The sequence below is a fragment of the Schistocerca serialis genome, chromosome 5 (assembly GCF_023864345.2).
Source record: "Schistocerca serialis cubense isolate TAMUIC-IGC-003099 chromosome 5, iqSchSeri2.2, whole genome shotgun sequence".
Lineage (NCBI taxonomy): Eukaryota > Metazoa > Arthropoda > Insecta > Orthoptera > Acrididae > Schistocerca > Schistocerca serialis.
In genome coordinates, this window is record NC_064642.1 from 120,922,622 (window position 1) to 120,939,917 (window position 17,296).

The following is a 17,296-nucleotide window of genomic DNA, read 5'->3' on the forward strand; positions in this document are numbered from 1 at the left end:
CTACTTAAACCTAGCTAATCTAAGGACGTCACACACATCCATAAACGAGGCAGGATTCGAATCTGCGACCGTAGCAGCAGCGCGGTTCCGGACTGAAGTGCCTAGAACCGCTCGGCCACAGCGGCCAGAAAACAAGGAAAACAGTACATTTTGTTTGTAGCATCACAACCACATACCAGTCTATTCTCCTGTAAATGTCCGGTCTGAAAATTACTACAATTTGTTTACCTGTATTATTAGTTTCGTGACTAACTTAATACCCGGCGTCGGTCTTGCTAGGTCTCGATACGGAGCTTGTCTTCAAGTGTCAGGAAAGAGAAACTAATTTTACTAATATTCTGCGCTCAGTTATCACACCCATTAATTTCAAATTGTACGCCAGTGCGGTCCAACTTTCTTGTGAGCTCGGCCACATTTAAATTATACTTAAGGTGGTGTAGGTGCGCCGCCACCATAATGAGTATTTTAATATTACTACTTCTACTACTACTACTACTACTACTACTACTACTACAGACGTGTAACGATTTTGAAGTATTTCAAAGACTTGTAATTAAAATTGCTTACAGTTACAACTTGCATAATTAGAAGAAGTTTAGCATTCCTTGTTCGCTGTAAGTTCATAAAAATCTGGTATGTAGTTGGAACACGCAATTCTTAATGCGTCATCTAAATGTGAGTGTATCAGGAAACTACTTCAAGTCAAAATAAATAAGAAAAACTTTTCAAAGCAACACTAATGATTCTGGGATATTTACACCTGTCCGCCAGAGTTCAGAAATTGCTTGAAGTTGCCGAACATGTTTTCAGAGACATAGCTTCTTAATGTTTTAAAATCTCCATTTCTAATTCTTTAAGATTACGATTTCCAAAAATCTCAAATGTCTTACCTCAATGTTCAGTAACGTCAAATGAAACCAGTGGATTACTGAAAAACATAATCACTGTTCACTTGTTAACACATTCTGTGACTAGAATTTCAGGATCCTTGTCAAAAGATAGATAATCACTTCACCAATATTTACGTTTCCTACAACTGAATTCAAAGCTGGAAAGTGTGATAGGCAATTCCTTTTTAAATGTGCAATACATAACTTTAATTTTCGCTGTACTTACCATGTCAGATATGTTGCAATTTTTCCCTTGCAGTTGGAGGTTTAGCTCGTTTAATTTTCAGATGGTATCTGCCAAGAAACCTAAATCTAGATGCACCGTATCTCGTCAATTTCTTAACAATACTGTCCATCTCTTATCCAGAAGGATGTTTGAACAGTTCCACAGTTTTCCGCCTGTTAAGCCACTTAACGTCTGCACGAAAAATTTTGTTCCCACGCTCAAAATCTGATATATACAAAATATTTCTGACCCATCGATAACGTGTGGAAGAAGATCGGATGCAATTTATTACATTAAATATAATTTACATGATATGGTCAAACTTCAGAACCTATGCACATAAAGCTTCCTGGTGGCTAATACAGTGACAAGAAAGAGATTTTGCAAGTGAACTATCTTCAGCAGGAAGTGCAAGAAATCCATAATTCTTTCCAGTAATTGAAGGCATCCCATCGATTGTTACAGTAACAAGTTTACAGAGTCGCAAGTTGCTCCGTATGCAAATTTCAAGAATGTTTTAAATATGTCTTCTTTCTTAGTGTGTTCATTAAATGGTAGCACTTTTGCAAACTCCTCCACAACCGTAAACTCATGAAAAACTGTCCTCGCAAAAAAACACAACCCTCTAATGACGGAAATACCAGTGCTCTCATGAAACTGAAGTAAAAAATATTCACACGATTGCAGGTCCTGAAATAGTTGCCATTCTAAGTTTTTAGAAATCTGTTCAACAAGTCTGGCAACAATTTAGTGAGACGTCTGAAGATCTCTTATAGAAGACATGAGTTCAGATTTATCTTTGTGACCATCAGACATTGGTTCTGTAGCATGCTCATTATTTCTGTAACTAATTCCCCATCGTGAAAGGTTTCTTCTTCCTTTTCGCTAAAACATAACAGCTACTGTAACCGGTCACTTTAGCATTGCTACATTCTAAGCTGGCCTCGTAAACACACTTTGCTGTAATGATAGCTTAGATTTTAAGTCACTAACGTTATGTTTCCATAATTCAGACTTAACAGGAAAGTCACTATTAAAATTTATTTGATTTACCGAAAAATGACATACTGCTTTACTTTTCTTGGTAACAGACACACTACTGTACGCAGTAAACACATATACTTTCCTCAGAATTAGAGAAAACAACACTGCTCCTCCAATCAGTGTTAAAACTAAAAGTTCTATGTCTTTTAGCCTCGTTTTATAAGAATATTTGGTCACACACATGACACGTCACTGATCTACAGTCACGAGCTTTCTTGCCGCAATGGGTAGCATCAAAGATATTGCACAGGAATAAGCTTTCGGTGCAACCAAGAACAGACGAGTGTGTGTGTGTGTGTGTGTGTGTGTGTGTGTGTGTGTGTGTGTGTGTGTGTGGGTTTGTTTTAAAACGATTGTATATGAAAGGATTTTAATTTTTTTATGTACTTTCTCTTTTCTTTAATAAGTTGAGCACAAATTCTTCTAAACTCCATAAAAGAAATGAAAAATTAAATAAAAAAATTAAAATCGTTTCATGTATACAACTATGTCGGGGACTGATGACCTCAGATGTTGAGTACCATAGTGCTCAGAGCCATTTGAACCATTTGTATACAACTACGTCAAAACAAAAAGGAAAAGTTTCCATAATCACCTAAGCAGATTGTAAAACACACACACTCGCATGCATTACACACCACTGATTTCTCAAATACACATTCAGCAGTTGGTAATAAAATTCAACAGTTGGTAACACCATCCAAAACATAAGATCAAGTAAACAAATGTTCATTTCCTACTACTGTGAAAACGAGGTTTCGTATGGTAGAAAGCAGAAGAAGAACAGCTGTAAAACGGGTAAACGAGCACTTTCAGACCAGCATCTACGAAATTGCAAGTTTAAATCTGTACTATCACCACATGATAGATAATCAGAAAGTGCCAGAACTATTTGTAGCCACAGTACTCGTACACAATGTCTCAAACGAAAATAGAAATTATTTAAACACAATTACGTACATACTCCAAGCCACTGAAGAAGCCTTATAAATGATAAAAGCAACGCTTATGGCAAGAAAAAATTGTTTTCTTCATTTGTAAATAGATTATTCTACACTAATATAGTATTACACGTAGCTGAGGACGACAGACGAAGAAATAGTTCACGATGTAATTGTTGATCTTCTTAACAGCATATTTGGAGATCATTGTACTGGTCGTTCGGAAAACACAAAATGTCCCGCACGCTTAGCAGACTTAACGTGGCTGGATATTTATCAGGGGAAAAATTAAACAAGAAGATTTAGAAGGAAACACTGACAACTCCGGAAGCCGTGAAATGCCGTTTAAAGCATACGTGTGCTGCGATACGTTCACATAAAATTCAAGATGTTGTATTGCCTTCTGAAATCGTTCTATACATGTAGCAATAATCAGGTTGAACATTTGATCATTTGATATTGCAATAATAACATTAAACACACGATACGTAGCTGATTTATGCGTTTTCCTATATTTGGTACAGTAAGGCAGAAGTTTGAGTGGCCTATTCCTCCGACTATGGGGCAGTGGTATGCGGCGTTATCATCGTGTTGCTGTTGTAGCAAGCTACATGCGTGCTACACCACTGAAGTCCTCTTTCCACTCTCAAAAAACTGCTACATAATTATGATTAAATAAATTGTGTCATATGTTTACTCGTTCACGATGTATTTTGAATGTACTGTCGTAATTGTCCCACCCTGTACCTTAACTTCATTTTCCGGTGTTTACTGAACAACATAACAGGTTAACATAAAGGATGGTGACTGAGCACAATCGCATACGCAAGAAGAACACAACTGCAAATTCAACCACAGAAAGCAATTAGTATGTCTGGTACAATGAATCTGCATGACATACAGCATTTCGAATTTCGTGTCGTGAACTGTGAATAAGAATGTAATTTTTACCCACGTTACGCTATTTTCTTCTGCTAAAGTACCAGAATTGTCTCAGAAACAAATGACATCCTGAATTTTCTAAGCTTCTTGGTTCTTCTTTAATTGGTTTTCTGCTAAACAACATTTTTTAAACAGACGGCTTTCTAGCTACCCGCTACCTATCTGCAGAGAGAATGTCAGAGTACGGATGCAGAGAAGGAAGTTACACCGGGCGTAACACCAACCGAATATTAGATATGACTGTCCAGAGAAGTTCACTTTACTGAGCATCCACGTAACAATACCAGAAAACAAAAAGCGCGGTCTTGGATAGAATCTGGCCGTTCATAGAAATAACTGTTGTTAGAACACTTTGCTAATCCAGTACAGGCGTGGTCTGATGAAGGTACGGATGGACCTCGTCACATTCCATTGCAGACACAGTAGCATTATTGATCATAAATGTAAAACGACAGTATCTTGCGTAACCCGTTCTGCCACCGTCGCTTACTCTGTTCTGTATTCATTGCACTAAAATTTGCGGCTATACAGGAGATTAAGGTAGTAAAAGAAAGACGTAATCATCTTTTTGGCTGTAAAATTTTGTGGGTTTCCTTTGCCGTCTAACTGCGCAGACTTCCTTCCGTCTCGCTCATTTGCATATTTCCTTGTGTATGACTGTTGTGTCTTAAGTGTATCTGTTTAATTTTATCTAGCAGACCCCCGAATTTTTTAAAGAATCAACACTTTCGAACGTCCGATTACTTTGCAAATGAGTTAATGTGTTAAATATATACAGCTCCCTACAGTCGTTTAATGAACAAAGTAAGAGCATATGGACTATCAGACCAATTTTGTGATTGGATTGAAGAGTTCCCAGATAACAGAACGCAGCATGGCATTCTCAATGGAGAGAAGTCTTCCGAAGTAAGAGTGATTTCAGGTACGCCGCAAGGCAGTGTCGTAGGATCGTTTCTATTCACAAAATACATAAATGACCTTGTGGATAACATCGGAAGTTCACTGAGGCTTTTTGCGGGTTATGCTGTGTTATATCAAGAGGTTGTAACAATGGAAAATTGTACTGAAATGCAGGAGGATCTGCAACGACTTGACGCATGGTGCAGGGCATGGCAATTGAATCTCAATGCAGACAAGTGTAATGTGCTGCGAATACATAGAAAGACAGATCATTTAGCTACATTATAGCAGGTCAGCAACTGGAAGCAGTTAATTCCATAAATTATCTGGGAGTAGGAATTAGGAGTGATTTACAATGGAATGATCATATAAAGTTGATCGTCGGTAAAGCAGATGCCAGACTGAGATTCGTTGGAAGAATCCTAAGGAAATGCAATCCGAAAACAAAGGAAGTAGGTTACAGTACGCTTGTTCGCTCACTGCTTGAATACTGCTCAGCAGTGTTGGATCCGTGCCAGCTAGGGTTGATAGAAGAGATAGAGAAGATCCAACGGAGAGCAGCGCGCTTCGTTACAGGATCATTTAGTAATCGCGAAAGCTTTACAGAGATGATAGACAAGCTCCAGTGGAAGACTTTGCAGGAGAGACCCTCAGTAGCTCAGTACGGGCTTTTGTTGAAGTTTCGAGAACATACCTTCACCGAGGAGTCAAGCAGTATATTGCTCCGTCCTACGTATATCTCGCGAAGAGACCATGAGGATAAAATCAGAGAGATTAGAGCGCACACAGAGGCATACCGACAATCTTTCTTTCCACGAACAATACGTGACTGGAATAGAAGGGAGAACCGATAGAGGTACTCAAAGTACTCTCCGCCACACACCGTCAGGTGGCTCGCGGAGTATGGATGTAGATGTAGATGTAGGTGTAGAATATTTAACGTTACGCATGTAAGGGAGAAAAAATTTGGAAAAAGCTCGAAATTATTTTTTAAATTTGTTGTAAGTAGCAAATGGGTCTCATTATGAAACACTGCATTAGTAATGCCTTAGAAATTTGCGGTCTGTTTAAGGCAAAAGCTGCTTTTTTACTCATCTCATTGTTTACGACGTGGAAGCTCTTGATGTATGAGTCGTACAGTGATATAATTTCGCAGGTACATTCTGTGGTATTTGTGGGTACTATTTGTAAAATGTGTTCCGAATCTAATGTAGCAAAGAACTAATAAATTAAAAGGGCATACCTAATTCGGAAGTTTTAATGTATGAATAGCAAAAATGTAGTAAACGATGAACTTTTCCGTTTCCATCATCTTGTAGAGTGTGTCAACGAGCAAAAGTTTCATAAAACTTTAAAATTATGTGAAAACTTAGTTACAATAACTAAGTGTTCTCGTTTTCAAATACTGGATGACTAAGCTCTGGGTAAATTGAGTGTCATGACGTAGGCTGCCTCAAGACGCAACAGTGTGTCCCATTACCGTTAGGACTGTGGCTATGAGAAATTAAAGCCATGGATCATGTTCACAAAATCAGTATGTTTATTCAAAGTAGTCTCCTCTGAATCAAAACATAGTTGAAATCGTTTTAAAACTGTGAAGCTCAAGTAGCTGAATATGAGTTTGTACAGTATATAGCGTATCAAAACGGTTACGATCCAGAATTTGTTAACGCTGTTAATAGAAGTATATGGAAAAAGAAAAATCTTCCTGCCCATAGCGTATCACATGCAGATTTTATAACGCTTAGATCAGTCTTTCAGACAAAGGAAGGCTCTATTTTTTGTTGGATACTATATCTGGCCGCAATAACCGAAAAAATTGGCAGATGTGTGAGATCTAAAAACATTATGCCAGCTTATTTTAAATTTTCGGATCTCGGCAGAAAACTCAGGCAAAGGAAAAAAGCTGTGGTAAGTAAATGTAATGAATCGGATGTGTACTCTATTACATGCAATGATTGCCCTAAGAAATATATAGGTCAAACAGACGGATCATTTCAAATAAGATTTCAGGAACACCTTAAAAAATCCACGGTCTTCATTAACACCGCATTTACCGCATTGACCTGTGATCGTGGCACAGTTTCGTGGTCAGGAACTGCGCGCCACCACCTCGCCCCGTCCACCGAGAGAGAATACTTTTTCCCCATCGTCAAGATTTGAATATATTACCTATAGTGATATTCGCTACGATTGCAGGTCGTTGAGGATGGTGTTAATGACGGTCGTTTTGATATTAACTTGCGGATAGATAGCTCTCTCAGTTAGCAATACCTGCTTATCGCTGTTAAGTGGTTTCTCACTCAAGGAGTGAGCGAAATTACGCATTAAATTTAGAACTGGTGTTACTTACAACAGTTTGTGTTGCAGAGGAGGAAAGCACAGTTTAACAAGTAGCAGTAGGCCTATCGAAATGTGTGTTCATTTGAAAATAAAATGTACAGAATGACAATGCTGAGTTAGTTTCCTCAGGTAGAGTATATACTGCGTAATTACATAGACCTCTGCGTAATAACTGATGGTACTCACGGGTATGCAGCAGGACAATGCAGTCACATTGACACAATATTTCAATGGAGCAGTAGTTCACCTTCTTAAAGTGAGTATGCCGGTGCACGGTCTCACTGGAACGGAGCTTCTAGTGGAAACGGCGTCTCCTTAACACACCGCGGCGAACCCATCGCACTAGCGCGATCAGCAGCATTGATATCCTCAAGCGCAAGTGAACTGATGGCTCACCGATGGAAGAAATAGGCAAAACAATATACCGCAAGGAGGTGCTAATTGACGCTTGTCGAAAGAAAGACTGTTGTTATTTAATATAAGATGAATCGAATTGCACTTGTCACTTAAAGAGAAACCCTTATCTCTGATAATAATATTATCAAATAAGCGAATTTCAATAGATTCCTTTAGAATACATTCCCAGTGGCGGGAAGCAGGAGTGATCATTTGCGTTTCATTAAACAATAGCTTATTTCCCTCATTAAGATAGTACACTCCTGGAAATGGAAAAAAGAACGCATTGACACCGGTGTGTCAGACCCACCATACTTGCTCCGGACACTGCGAGAGGGCTGTACAAGCAATGATCACACGCACGGCACAGCGGACACACCAGGAACCGCGGTGTTGGCCGTCGAATGGCGCTAGCTGCGCAGCATTTGTGCACCGCCGCCGTCAGTGTCAGCCAGTTTGCCGTGGCATACGGAGCTCCATCGCAGTCTTTAACACTGGTAGCATGCCGCGACAGCGTGGACGTGAACCGTATGTGCAGTTGACGGACTTTGAGCGAGGGCGTATAGTGGGCATGCGGGAGGCCGGGTGGACGTACCGCCGAATTGCTCAACACGTGGGGCGTGAGGTCTCCACAGTACATCGATGTTGTCGCCAGTGGTCGGCGGAAGGTGCACGTGCCCGTCGACCTGGGACCGGACCGCAGCGACGCACGGATGCACGCCAAGACCGTAGGATCCTACGCAGTGCCGTAGGGGACCGCACCGCCACTTCCCAGCAAATTAGGGACACTGTTGCTCCTGGGGTATCGGCGAGGACCATTCGCAACCGTCTCCATGAAACTGGGCTACGGTCCCGCACACCGTTAGGCCGTCTTCCGCTCACGCCCCAACATCGTGCAGCCCGCCTCCAGTGGTGTCGCGACAGGCGTGAATGGAGGGACGAATGGAGACGTGTCGTCTTCAGCGATGAGAGTCGCTTCTGCCTTGGTGCCAATGATGGTCGTATGCGTGTTTGGCGCCGTGCAGGTGAGCGCCACAATCAGGACTGCATACGACCGAGGCACACAGGGCCAACACCCGGCATCGTGGTGTGGGGAGCGATCTCCTACACTGGCCGTACACCACTGGTGATCGTCGAGGGGACACTGAATAGTGCACGGTACATCCAAACCGTCATCGAACCCATCGTTCTACCATTCCTAGACCGGCAAGGGAACTTGCTGTTCCAACAGGACAATGCACGTCCGCATGTATCCCGTGCCACCCAACGTGCTCTAGTAGGTGTACGTCAACTACCCTGGCCAGCAAGATCTCCGGATCTGTCCCCCATTGAGTATGTTTGGGACTGGATGAAGCGTCGTCTCACGCGGTCTGCACGTCCAGCACGAACGCTGGTCCAGCTGAGGCGCCAGGTGGAAATGGCATGGCAAGCCGTTCCACAGGACTACATCCAGCATCTCTACGATCGTCTCCATGGGACAATAGCAGCCTGCATTGCTGCGAAAGGTGGATATACACTGTACTAGTGCCGACATTGTGCATGCTCTGTTGCCTGTGTCTATGTGCCTGTGGTTCTGTCAGTGTGATCATGTGATGTATCTGACCCCAGGAATGTGTCAATAAAGTTTCCCCTTCCTGGGACAATGAATTCACGGTGTTCTTATTTCAATTTCCAGGAGTGTATTTTGTCCCTGCAGATATCTCTCGGATTTTTTTGGGACTGAGGGAACCCAAAGTACATAAAAGTTCATGTTATGTGGGATGGCTTATAGTTGCCCGACTATTCAGGACCGGTGCATAGAACATCATGGTCACACTCGTTTGCTCCACCCGGAAAGCTCCGCAGTGATAGAATATTGTCTCAATGAGGAACACAAGATGTACAACGAGACTAAAACGATCGCTCCTGCTTCCCGCTGCTCTGAATATGTGCTTTATCCAACTGCATACTCGAGAAGAGTATCATTATCTGCCGCGTTGGTTACATATGGCAAGCATTTTATTCATTATTATTGTAGTATATCGTGGATATCGCTTCTGTTTATGAAGTTGTTAGGAATTATTCGTCCAGCAGCCACCAGACATAACCATCTCTTAAGAAATTGAAGGTTCCAAGAAATAAACTCTGATTACCAGGTTATTACTTAATACGACACTTAAGTTGGTCCACAAGTATGCACTGAAAGACACTACATCATAGCACCCCTCCTCGCCCTCTCCCCTTCAAGGAGACATGATGCTAATGCTATGTGACATTAGCTACGAGTATAGTAACCCTAACGGCCTCAGTTCAGCGAGGAAGAAAGTCTACAAGTTTCTTCAGCTACGACATCTAACTGAAGGCTCACTTTGATTAGATTCCAAACTGTGGGGATGGTGATTGTTACTTTTCACCCGCTCTTTCAAATAATGCCATACATTTCTGCAGCATTCGGATGAGGTGATTTAGCAGGCCAGTCGAGGCGTGACAGACTGCCTCAGTGTTTGTAAATCCAAGAAGGTATGATTTCTGTCCTTTGAAGGCTGCTGTTGTGTTGAAAGTTTCTATACTTGTATTCATATTGAAGATGTGGAAAGAAATGCAGTTGACTGTATGGGCTGTAGATCAAAAGAAGAAAAGCGTTGGAGAGAAACATTGATCACCGATAACGCTGAAATTAATATGCCGGTTCACGTTCGCAGCAACCTGCACGAACGGGTCCAGTTCACGGTATGAGAACCATCCTCAAAACAACACAGATCCACTTCCGGCCTGGGTTACGTCCTCCACAGACTGTGAATGAAGCACCTCATTGGGATGTCAGTGAACTGGCGCCTTGTATCACGTCAAAAAGATAAAATAGCGAGTAACTGGACCACATTACACCACAGTGAGCTAATGCCCAGTTCCTGTGTCGTTTGTCCCAACGAAGACCTGCATTTGTGAGAAACGAATCCAATGGCCATATCATGCAATTCCTTTCGTAGTCTTCGCTCTAAAACTAGTTGAGATGGAACTGAATTCATTGAAAACAATTATTGTCTTGTTTGACACGAACTGTACTCGATAAGATGTGACACTAGTCTCTGGTCCCTGTCGGTTACTCTTTCTACGGCCACCGTTCTCACACCGTGTTAGACTATTTCCCAAATGTACACCACTGCTTTTGGACACGGCGGACAGTCTGCGTTGAAACACCAACAATCGTAGCATGCCAATGACGATATGGACATGGCCATGTCAAAATGCAATAGCTCCATTTGGCCATTCTGTCACGTATCCATGTCCACTTCTACTTCTCTCACTGTGTTCACTCCACACAAGCAGTGACTGGCACTACTTCACTGCCATGACTTACGTCTGCTGTGGAGGGCCACCTGGACTAGTTCTATACCATGTGCGGTATTCCAAAGTGTCAAGTGTGCTTTTCTTCAAGGGACTGACAGCTTTTCCAGTGAGCTTATATTTCATCACTCTGACTACCACATAAAAAAATTATTGTTTGACAACGACGGCTGCTATTTGCTAATTGTTTGATAAGTCGAAACATTGGAGATCCAATACATTGTTAAATACTAATTTCCTGTAAGTGAGAAGTTTAAATGATTTGCTCCATGGGATCTCGAATTATTGTTTCCAATCCGCGATATCCGAGCCTAATGCCTAACACCTCAAACCATCAGAGGATTCACCTCTTTCTTTCCAAACTCTGTAGAGCCTCGTCAACTATGCTATGGCACCATTACTTCAATGAGAATAAACATAAGACTTTAATGCAGACTGAAAAATGGTGCCGACTTTGGAAAACTCAAAAATTGCAGACACGTAAATGGCTGCAAATGTGACACATACCTCTGTAAGAACGTCAGTTCCAAACCAGCAGTAGAAGAGCAGCTGCTGGATCACGGCAGAAAGATAGGACGTATACTTCACCAGCCAAGTGGAATCAGCGTTCTGAAAATATGTCGGAGTCCAAGTAACAAACATAACCTCACCCTACTCATGAGGTGCTTGCCCACTATAGCACAAGCCATTGAAAAATAATGTGAACTGTATTTGGAATATATTTGTTGATTTAAAGTTTATCCTACCTAAAAACTGAAAGACGACTGATTGGAAATATTAAATTTCACACATCGCAGGATTGCTCCAAGCTTGACGCATGTCACTTTTTTTTTATCACAGGCATTCAGTCTCTCACCGCCTCTTCCTTCTAGTATCAGGTGTGATTGTCTATTGCGAAACACTCTTTAGCGCGACCTAAGGACTTTGACTGGCTTCAAGCAATGAAAACAGTGCGCGGCGGCACTCGTCCTGTTTCCGCCACATTCCGCAAGATAGGAATTTACGTCCTTGTCTTTCGTCGCCCGGAGCAGTACATATGGTACAGCAGTTAGTCTTCGGACACATTGTCCAGTGCGAATCTGACGGATTTTGACTACCAAACATTGGAACTTTGGTACGATCGCAGCCTTGAGTCACGTTCAGTTACTTGGAAACTATGTTAAAAGTCAAGTCAAATAAATTCGTGCTGTTTTGTTTATCTTTCGCGTGCAAATCTCACATGCAGAATATTATGTCCTGGTTAACACTTGCATTGTTTCAGAAAACATGGTGATCTGAATCCGTTTTCAAATTAGGCAGCTGAGAACTTAAGTGACTTCCAAATAGTAATTTAAACTCATATCCAAGTTTTCAGAGGACCTGTAATATTTCCTTTGTGAATCTGATATATAGCTTCTAAAGGAGTGTACGTTTATTCGTCGCCACCCTGGCGAAAACTGCATAGATTGGCCACTGATAAATTATATGATTTACCTATTGCCATTATATCTAGTGGATTCATTAACTTATAGCTTTTCGTGGTATAACCAATTTCAGCCACTAGAAGCCATACTGGAATTTTCACGTACTTTCACCGGTAGGACTCTTCTAACTTACGGTTGAACTTGTATTCAAGATTACACAGAACATGTGTGTCCTGTTAAGCCTTTATTCGATAAACAATTTTCAGCTAATAAAGTAAGTTGTAGCTCATGTTGTTACTCCGAGAGCTTCGAGTGCTGGAACTACATGAATGCGGATTACTGCCATCATGACTAAGGTAAACGTTATACGTTATAAGGCAAAGTAGGTAACAGTTGCACGAGGCGGACCTATGAAGTGTGATTCCAACACTCGCAGATTGTCTCGTAGATGTTTTATAATTACATGCACGTGCTCAGTTTCCTATTGTTATGTATCCAAGCACCCTTCCCACGTATTATTGCGCTTTAAGTGAGTTCGCTTCCTCCTTTCAAAAACAGGTAACATCGTTTTATCCTTGGATCAGATCTACTTTCTCCAGGTAAATTTCAGAGCATAAAATGTATTCATTATTTGCATGAACACGTAGTTTCTTAAGTTAGGTAGGCGGCTTACACAATATACGAAACATATTACTATTATTGTTGTCATTTACTTTACTTTCTTATAGTTTAACGTCTTGATATTTCCAGACATTCAAAGAAAATTCTGAATATGTGTTGACATGTTCTATCATTATGTGTCTTAAACACCGAGAGGTAATGGGAACAAAATTAATAATTTAAAATAACACAGTTTACAATAGTTATAAATTAAAATATGACCTTTAAGGTAATTTAAGGACACTATCATGATCAAAACAATTCTTTCATTTCTTCAGAATGAGATTTTCACTCTGCAGCGGAGTGTGCGCTGATATGAAACTTCCTGGCAGATTAAAACTGTGTGCCCGACCGAGACTCGAACTCGGGACCTTTGCCTTTCGCGGGCAAGTGCTCTACCAACTTTTTTTTTTTTTTTTTTCATTTTGTTCGTTATTGATCGTTGTGTTTGGTCGTTGCGGACGTCGCAAGACAGCCTGTTCAAGTTCGGTGGTTGATCGTTCCACTCAGTTTTTTTATTACAGAGGCCAACCGGCTCTCTGACCGAACACGCTGAGCTACCGTGCCGGCGTCCAACTGAGCTACCGAAGCACGACTCACGTCCGGTACTCACAGCTTTACTTCTGCCAGTACCTCGTCTCCTACCTTCCAAACTTTACAGAAGCTCTCAATCTAGATATAGTAGGGGTCAATGAAGTGAAATGGAAAGAAGATCAAAATTTCTGGTCAGAAGAGTATAGGGTAATACCAACAGCAGTAGAAAACGATATAACGGGAATACTATTCTTTATGAATAGGAAGATAGAGCAGACATTACTGGAACAGTTCAGTGACAGAGTTGCTCTTATCAAAATCGAAAGCAAACGAACACCGATAACAATAGTTCAAGTATACATCCCGACATAGCAAGCTGAAAACGGAGAGATAGAGAATGTATGTGAGGATATTGCAAGGGTAATACAGTGCGGAAAGGGAGGGGGACTATAATGCAGTCGTAGGGGAAGGAGCAGAAGAAAAGTTTACTGGAGAATTTGGGTCTGGGAAAAGGAATGGGAGAGGAGAAAGACTAATTGAGTTATGAAATAAATTTCAGCTAGTAATAAAGAATACCTTCCTCAAGAATAAGAAGAGGAAGGGATATACCTGGAAAAGGTCGAGTGATACGGGAAGACTTCAGTTAGATTACATCATGCTGAGACAGAGATTCCGAAATCAGATACTAGATTGTAAGGCGTATCCAGGAGCAGATATAGACTCAGATCACAATGTAGTAGTGTTGAAGAGTAGGCTCAAGTTTAATCAGGAAGAATCAATAGGCAAAGAAGTGGAATACGGAAGAACTAAGGAATGACGACACATGCTTGAAGTTCTCTAACGCCATAGATAAAGCAATAACCAATAGCTCAATAGGCACTATAGTTGAAGAGGAATGCACATTCCGGAAAGGACAATAACGGACGTTGGAAAGAAAAACACAGGTACCAGAAAGCTAACTGCGAAGAATCCATGGGTAACAGAGGAATTACTTCAGTTGTTCGATGAAAGAAGGAAGTACAAAAATGATGAGGGAAATTCAGGAATATAGAAATACAGGTTGCTGAGGTAAGAAATAAATAGGAAGCGCATGGAAGCTAAGACGAAATGTCTGCATGAAGAAATGTGAAAAAAATCGAAAAAGAAATGTTTGTCGGAAGGACTGACTTAGCATACAAGTGAAATTAAAAGCAAGGGTGGTAACATTAAGACTGCAACGGGAATTCCACCGGTAAATGCAGAGGAGAGAGCTGATAGGTCGAAAGGATACAGTGTAAGCTTTTATGAGGCGGAAAATTTGTCTGAAGTGATAGGAGAAGAAACAGGAGTTGATTTTGAAGAGGCAGGGGTCCAGGATTAGAATCAGAATTTAAGAGACCTTTGGAGGACTTAAGATCAAACAAGGAACCAAGACTAAAGACACATCAAGACACATTCATAGGATTCTTTGACATAGGAAAAGCGTTTGACAGCGTAAAAGCGTGCAAGATGTTCGAAATTCTGAGAAAAATAGAGGTTAGCTACAGGGAGAGACGGGCATATACAACAAGCGGTAGAGCCAAGAGGAAATAATAATAATGGACGACCAAGAACGAAGTAATCGGATTATAAAGTTGTAATTCAGGAATGTAGTCTTTCGCCCCTTCTGTTCAATCTGTACATCGGAGAAACAGTGGTGAAAATAAAAGAAAACTTGGAGTGGAATTATAATTCAAGGCAAAACAATATCAATGATACGATTCGCTGATGACATTTCATCCTGAATGAAAGTAATGAGAAGTAAGGGGTATGAGAACAGCGACAAACTTACCACGGTTCATGGTCACGAAGTGGATGAAGTTAATGAATTGCCATTTAGGCAGCAAAATAAGCAATGACCTCGGAGCAAGGATGACATGAAAAGCAGACTAGCACTGGAAAAAAGCGCATTCCTGGCCAAGAGAAGTCTACTAGTATCAAACATAGTCTTTAATTTGAGGAGCACGGCATTTTATAGTAGTGAAACATGCACTTTGGGAAACCGGAACGGAAGAGAATCGAAGTATTTGAGATGTGGTGCTACAGACGAATGTTGAAAATTAGGTGGACTGATAAGATAGGTAACGAGGAGGTTCTGTGCAGAATCGGAGATGAAAGGGATATGTGGAAAACACACAAGGAAAAGTGACAGTACGATAGGGCATCTGTTAAGATATCAGGGAATGACTTCCTTGGTATGACAGTTGAGATATACAGCCCGAGATCGCGAGCTAAAACAAAGAGATAAAGAATGCATGTGAGTATATTGAAAGGGTAATACAGTACGTAAGGGAATACATCCAACAAATAATTGAGGACGTAGGTTGCAAGTGCTGCTCTGATATGAAGAGGTCTGCGCAGGAGAGGAATTAGTGGCGGGCCACATCATACCAGTCAAAAGACGGATGACTCAAAAAAAAAAAATCGTTGGAAAGGATCTCCTAAATCTGTTGTATGGTCTCGTGAGGCAACATGGTCCCAGTCTGATCCTTGATATTCTCGTTACTGAGACTCTGACGCAGTTGGCGTCCGATGAGGCCCTGCAGATATTCTGTTCTATTGGGGATCGATTTTGGAATTATGCTGGCCACAGGAGGACATCAACATCACGGAGACAGTTCGTGTGTGGACGAGCATGATCCTGTTGCAAAATAGCATCATGATACTGTAACATGAGAGCCGACGCATGAGGACGGAGGATGCGCGTGAAGCACCGTTCTGCCATCAGAATCCCTCGATCACAACCAGCCGTGACCGGAAGGCATAAGCGAAGAATGCCCAGGGGTAACACTGATGTGCCCCTTCAGAACTTTGGAAGAATGGGACCTCTCCCCAGGTCGCCACGATATTCATCAACTATGATCATGCTAGTGCAGAACTGCGATTCGTGCTATGCTGTACATCAGCAGTCCATACTTCCCGATTTCGGCAGCTCTCCAAAAGAAGCTGTTTGTGTTGTGTCAACGGCAGCCTACGCATGGCATAGTAAGTCCATAATCCGGCTGCTGGAGTCTCCTACCAATGGTGCAGGATGACACAGAATGTTTCAGTGAGTCCATTACTTGTTCTCGGACGGCTGGCGTCGATACCAAAAGGTTATGGTGTGCTTGGTACACAGTACGAAGATCCAGCCTTGGGGTGCTCAGACACGATCGGCTGGCGCGATGACGACGAGAATTCCCTGCTTGCAATTCAACACCAGGCCACTGTTAGAACAGAATTCCCAAAAAGTATGAATGTTGCACGATTCTACCAGCCTGCCAAATGGAGACCCACAATGAGGCCCCCTTAGAAATATGACAGGTATTCACAACGTTCACGCACACGAGTACGTGGCATCTTCGTGTCTGTCTCAGTGAGCACTCAACATCGGTCGCTGCTCACAGGATTACACCTATCAATCAGAACATTATTAACACGTACCTAGTAGCCGGTATATCCACCTTTGGCACGGATAACAGCGGCGATCCGTGGTGGCATTGAAGCAATGCGGACTTGGTAGGTCGCTGGAGGGAGTTGGCACAACATCTGCCTCCCCTCTGGAGAGGGGGGCGATGAGCTCCGATGCCACGTTCAGTCACATCCCAGATGCGTTCGATCGGGCACAGATCAGTCAAGCTGGGACGGAGGGGAGCATCAGATCAATTGTACCTTGCCACCGTTTTCTTCAAACCA

At 41.9% G+C, this 17,296-nt stretch overlaps 1 protein-coding gene across 1 annotated transcript in view; it reads right to left on the minus strand.

Moving 5' to 3' along the window:
- The window catches only part of LOC126481784 (odorant receptor 82a-like), a 93,478-nt gene that overhangs the window by 13,763 nt on the left and 62,419 nt on the right, over window positions 1-17,296 (minus strand). The window contains exon 6 of the mRNA XM_050105740.1: window positions 11,514-11,615. Coding sequence (XP_049961697.1) covers window positions 11,514-11,615 — 102 coding nt within the window. The remainder of the gene's footprint in view (window positions 1-11,513; window positions 11,616-17,296) is intronic.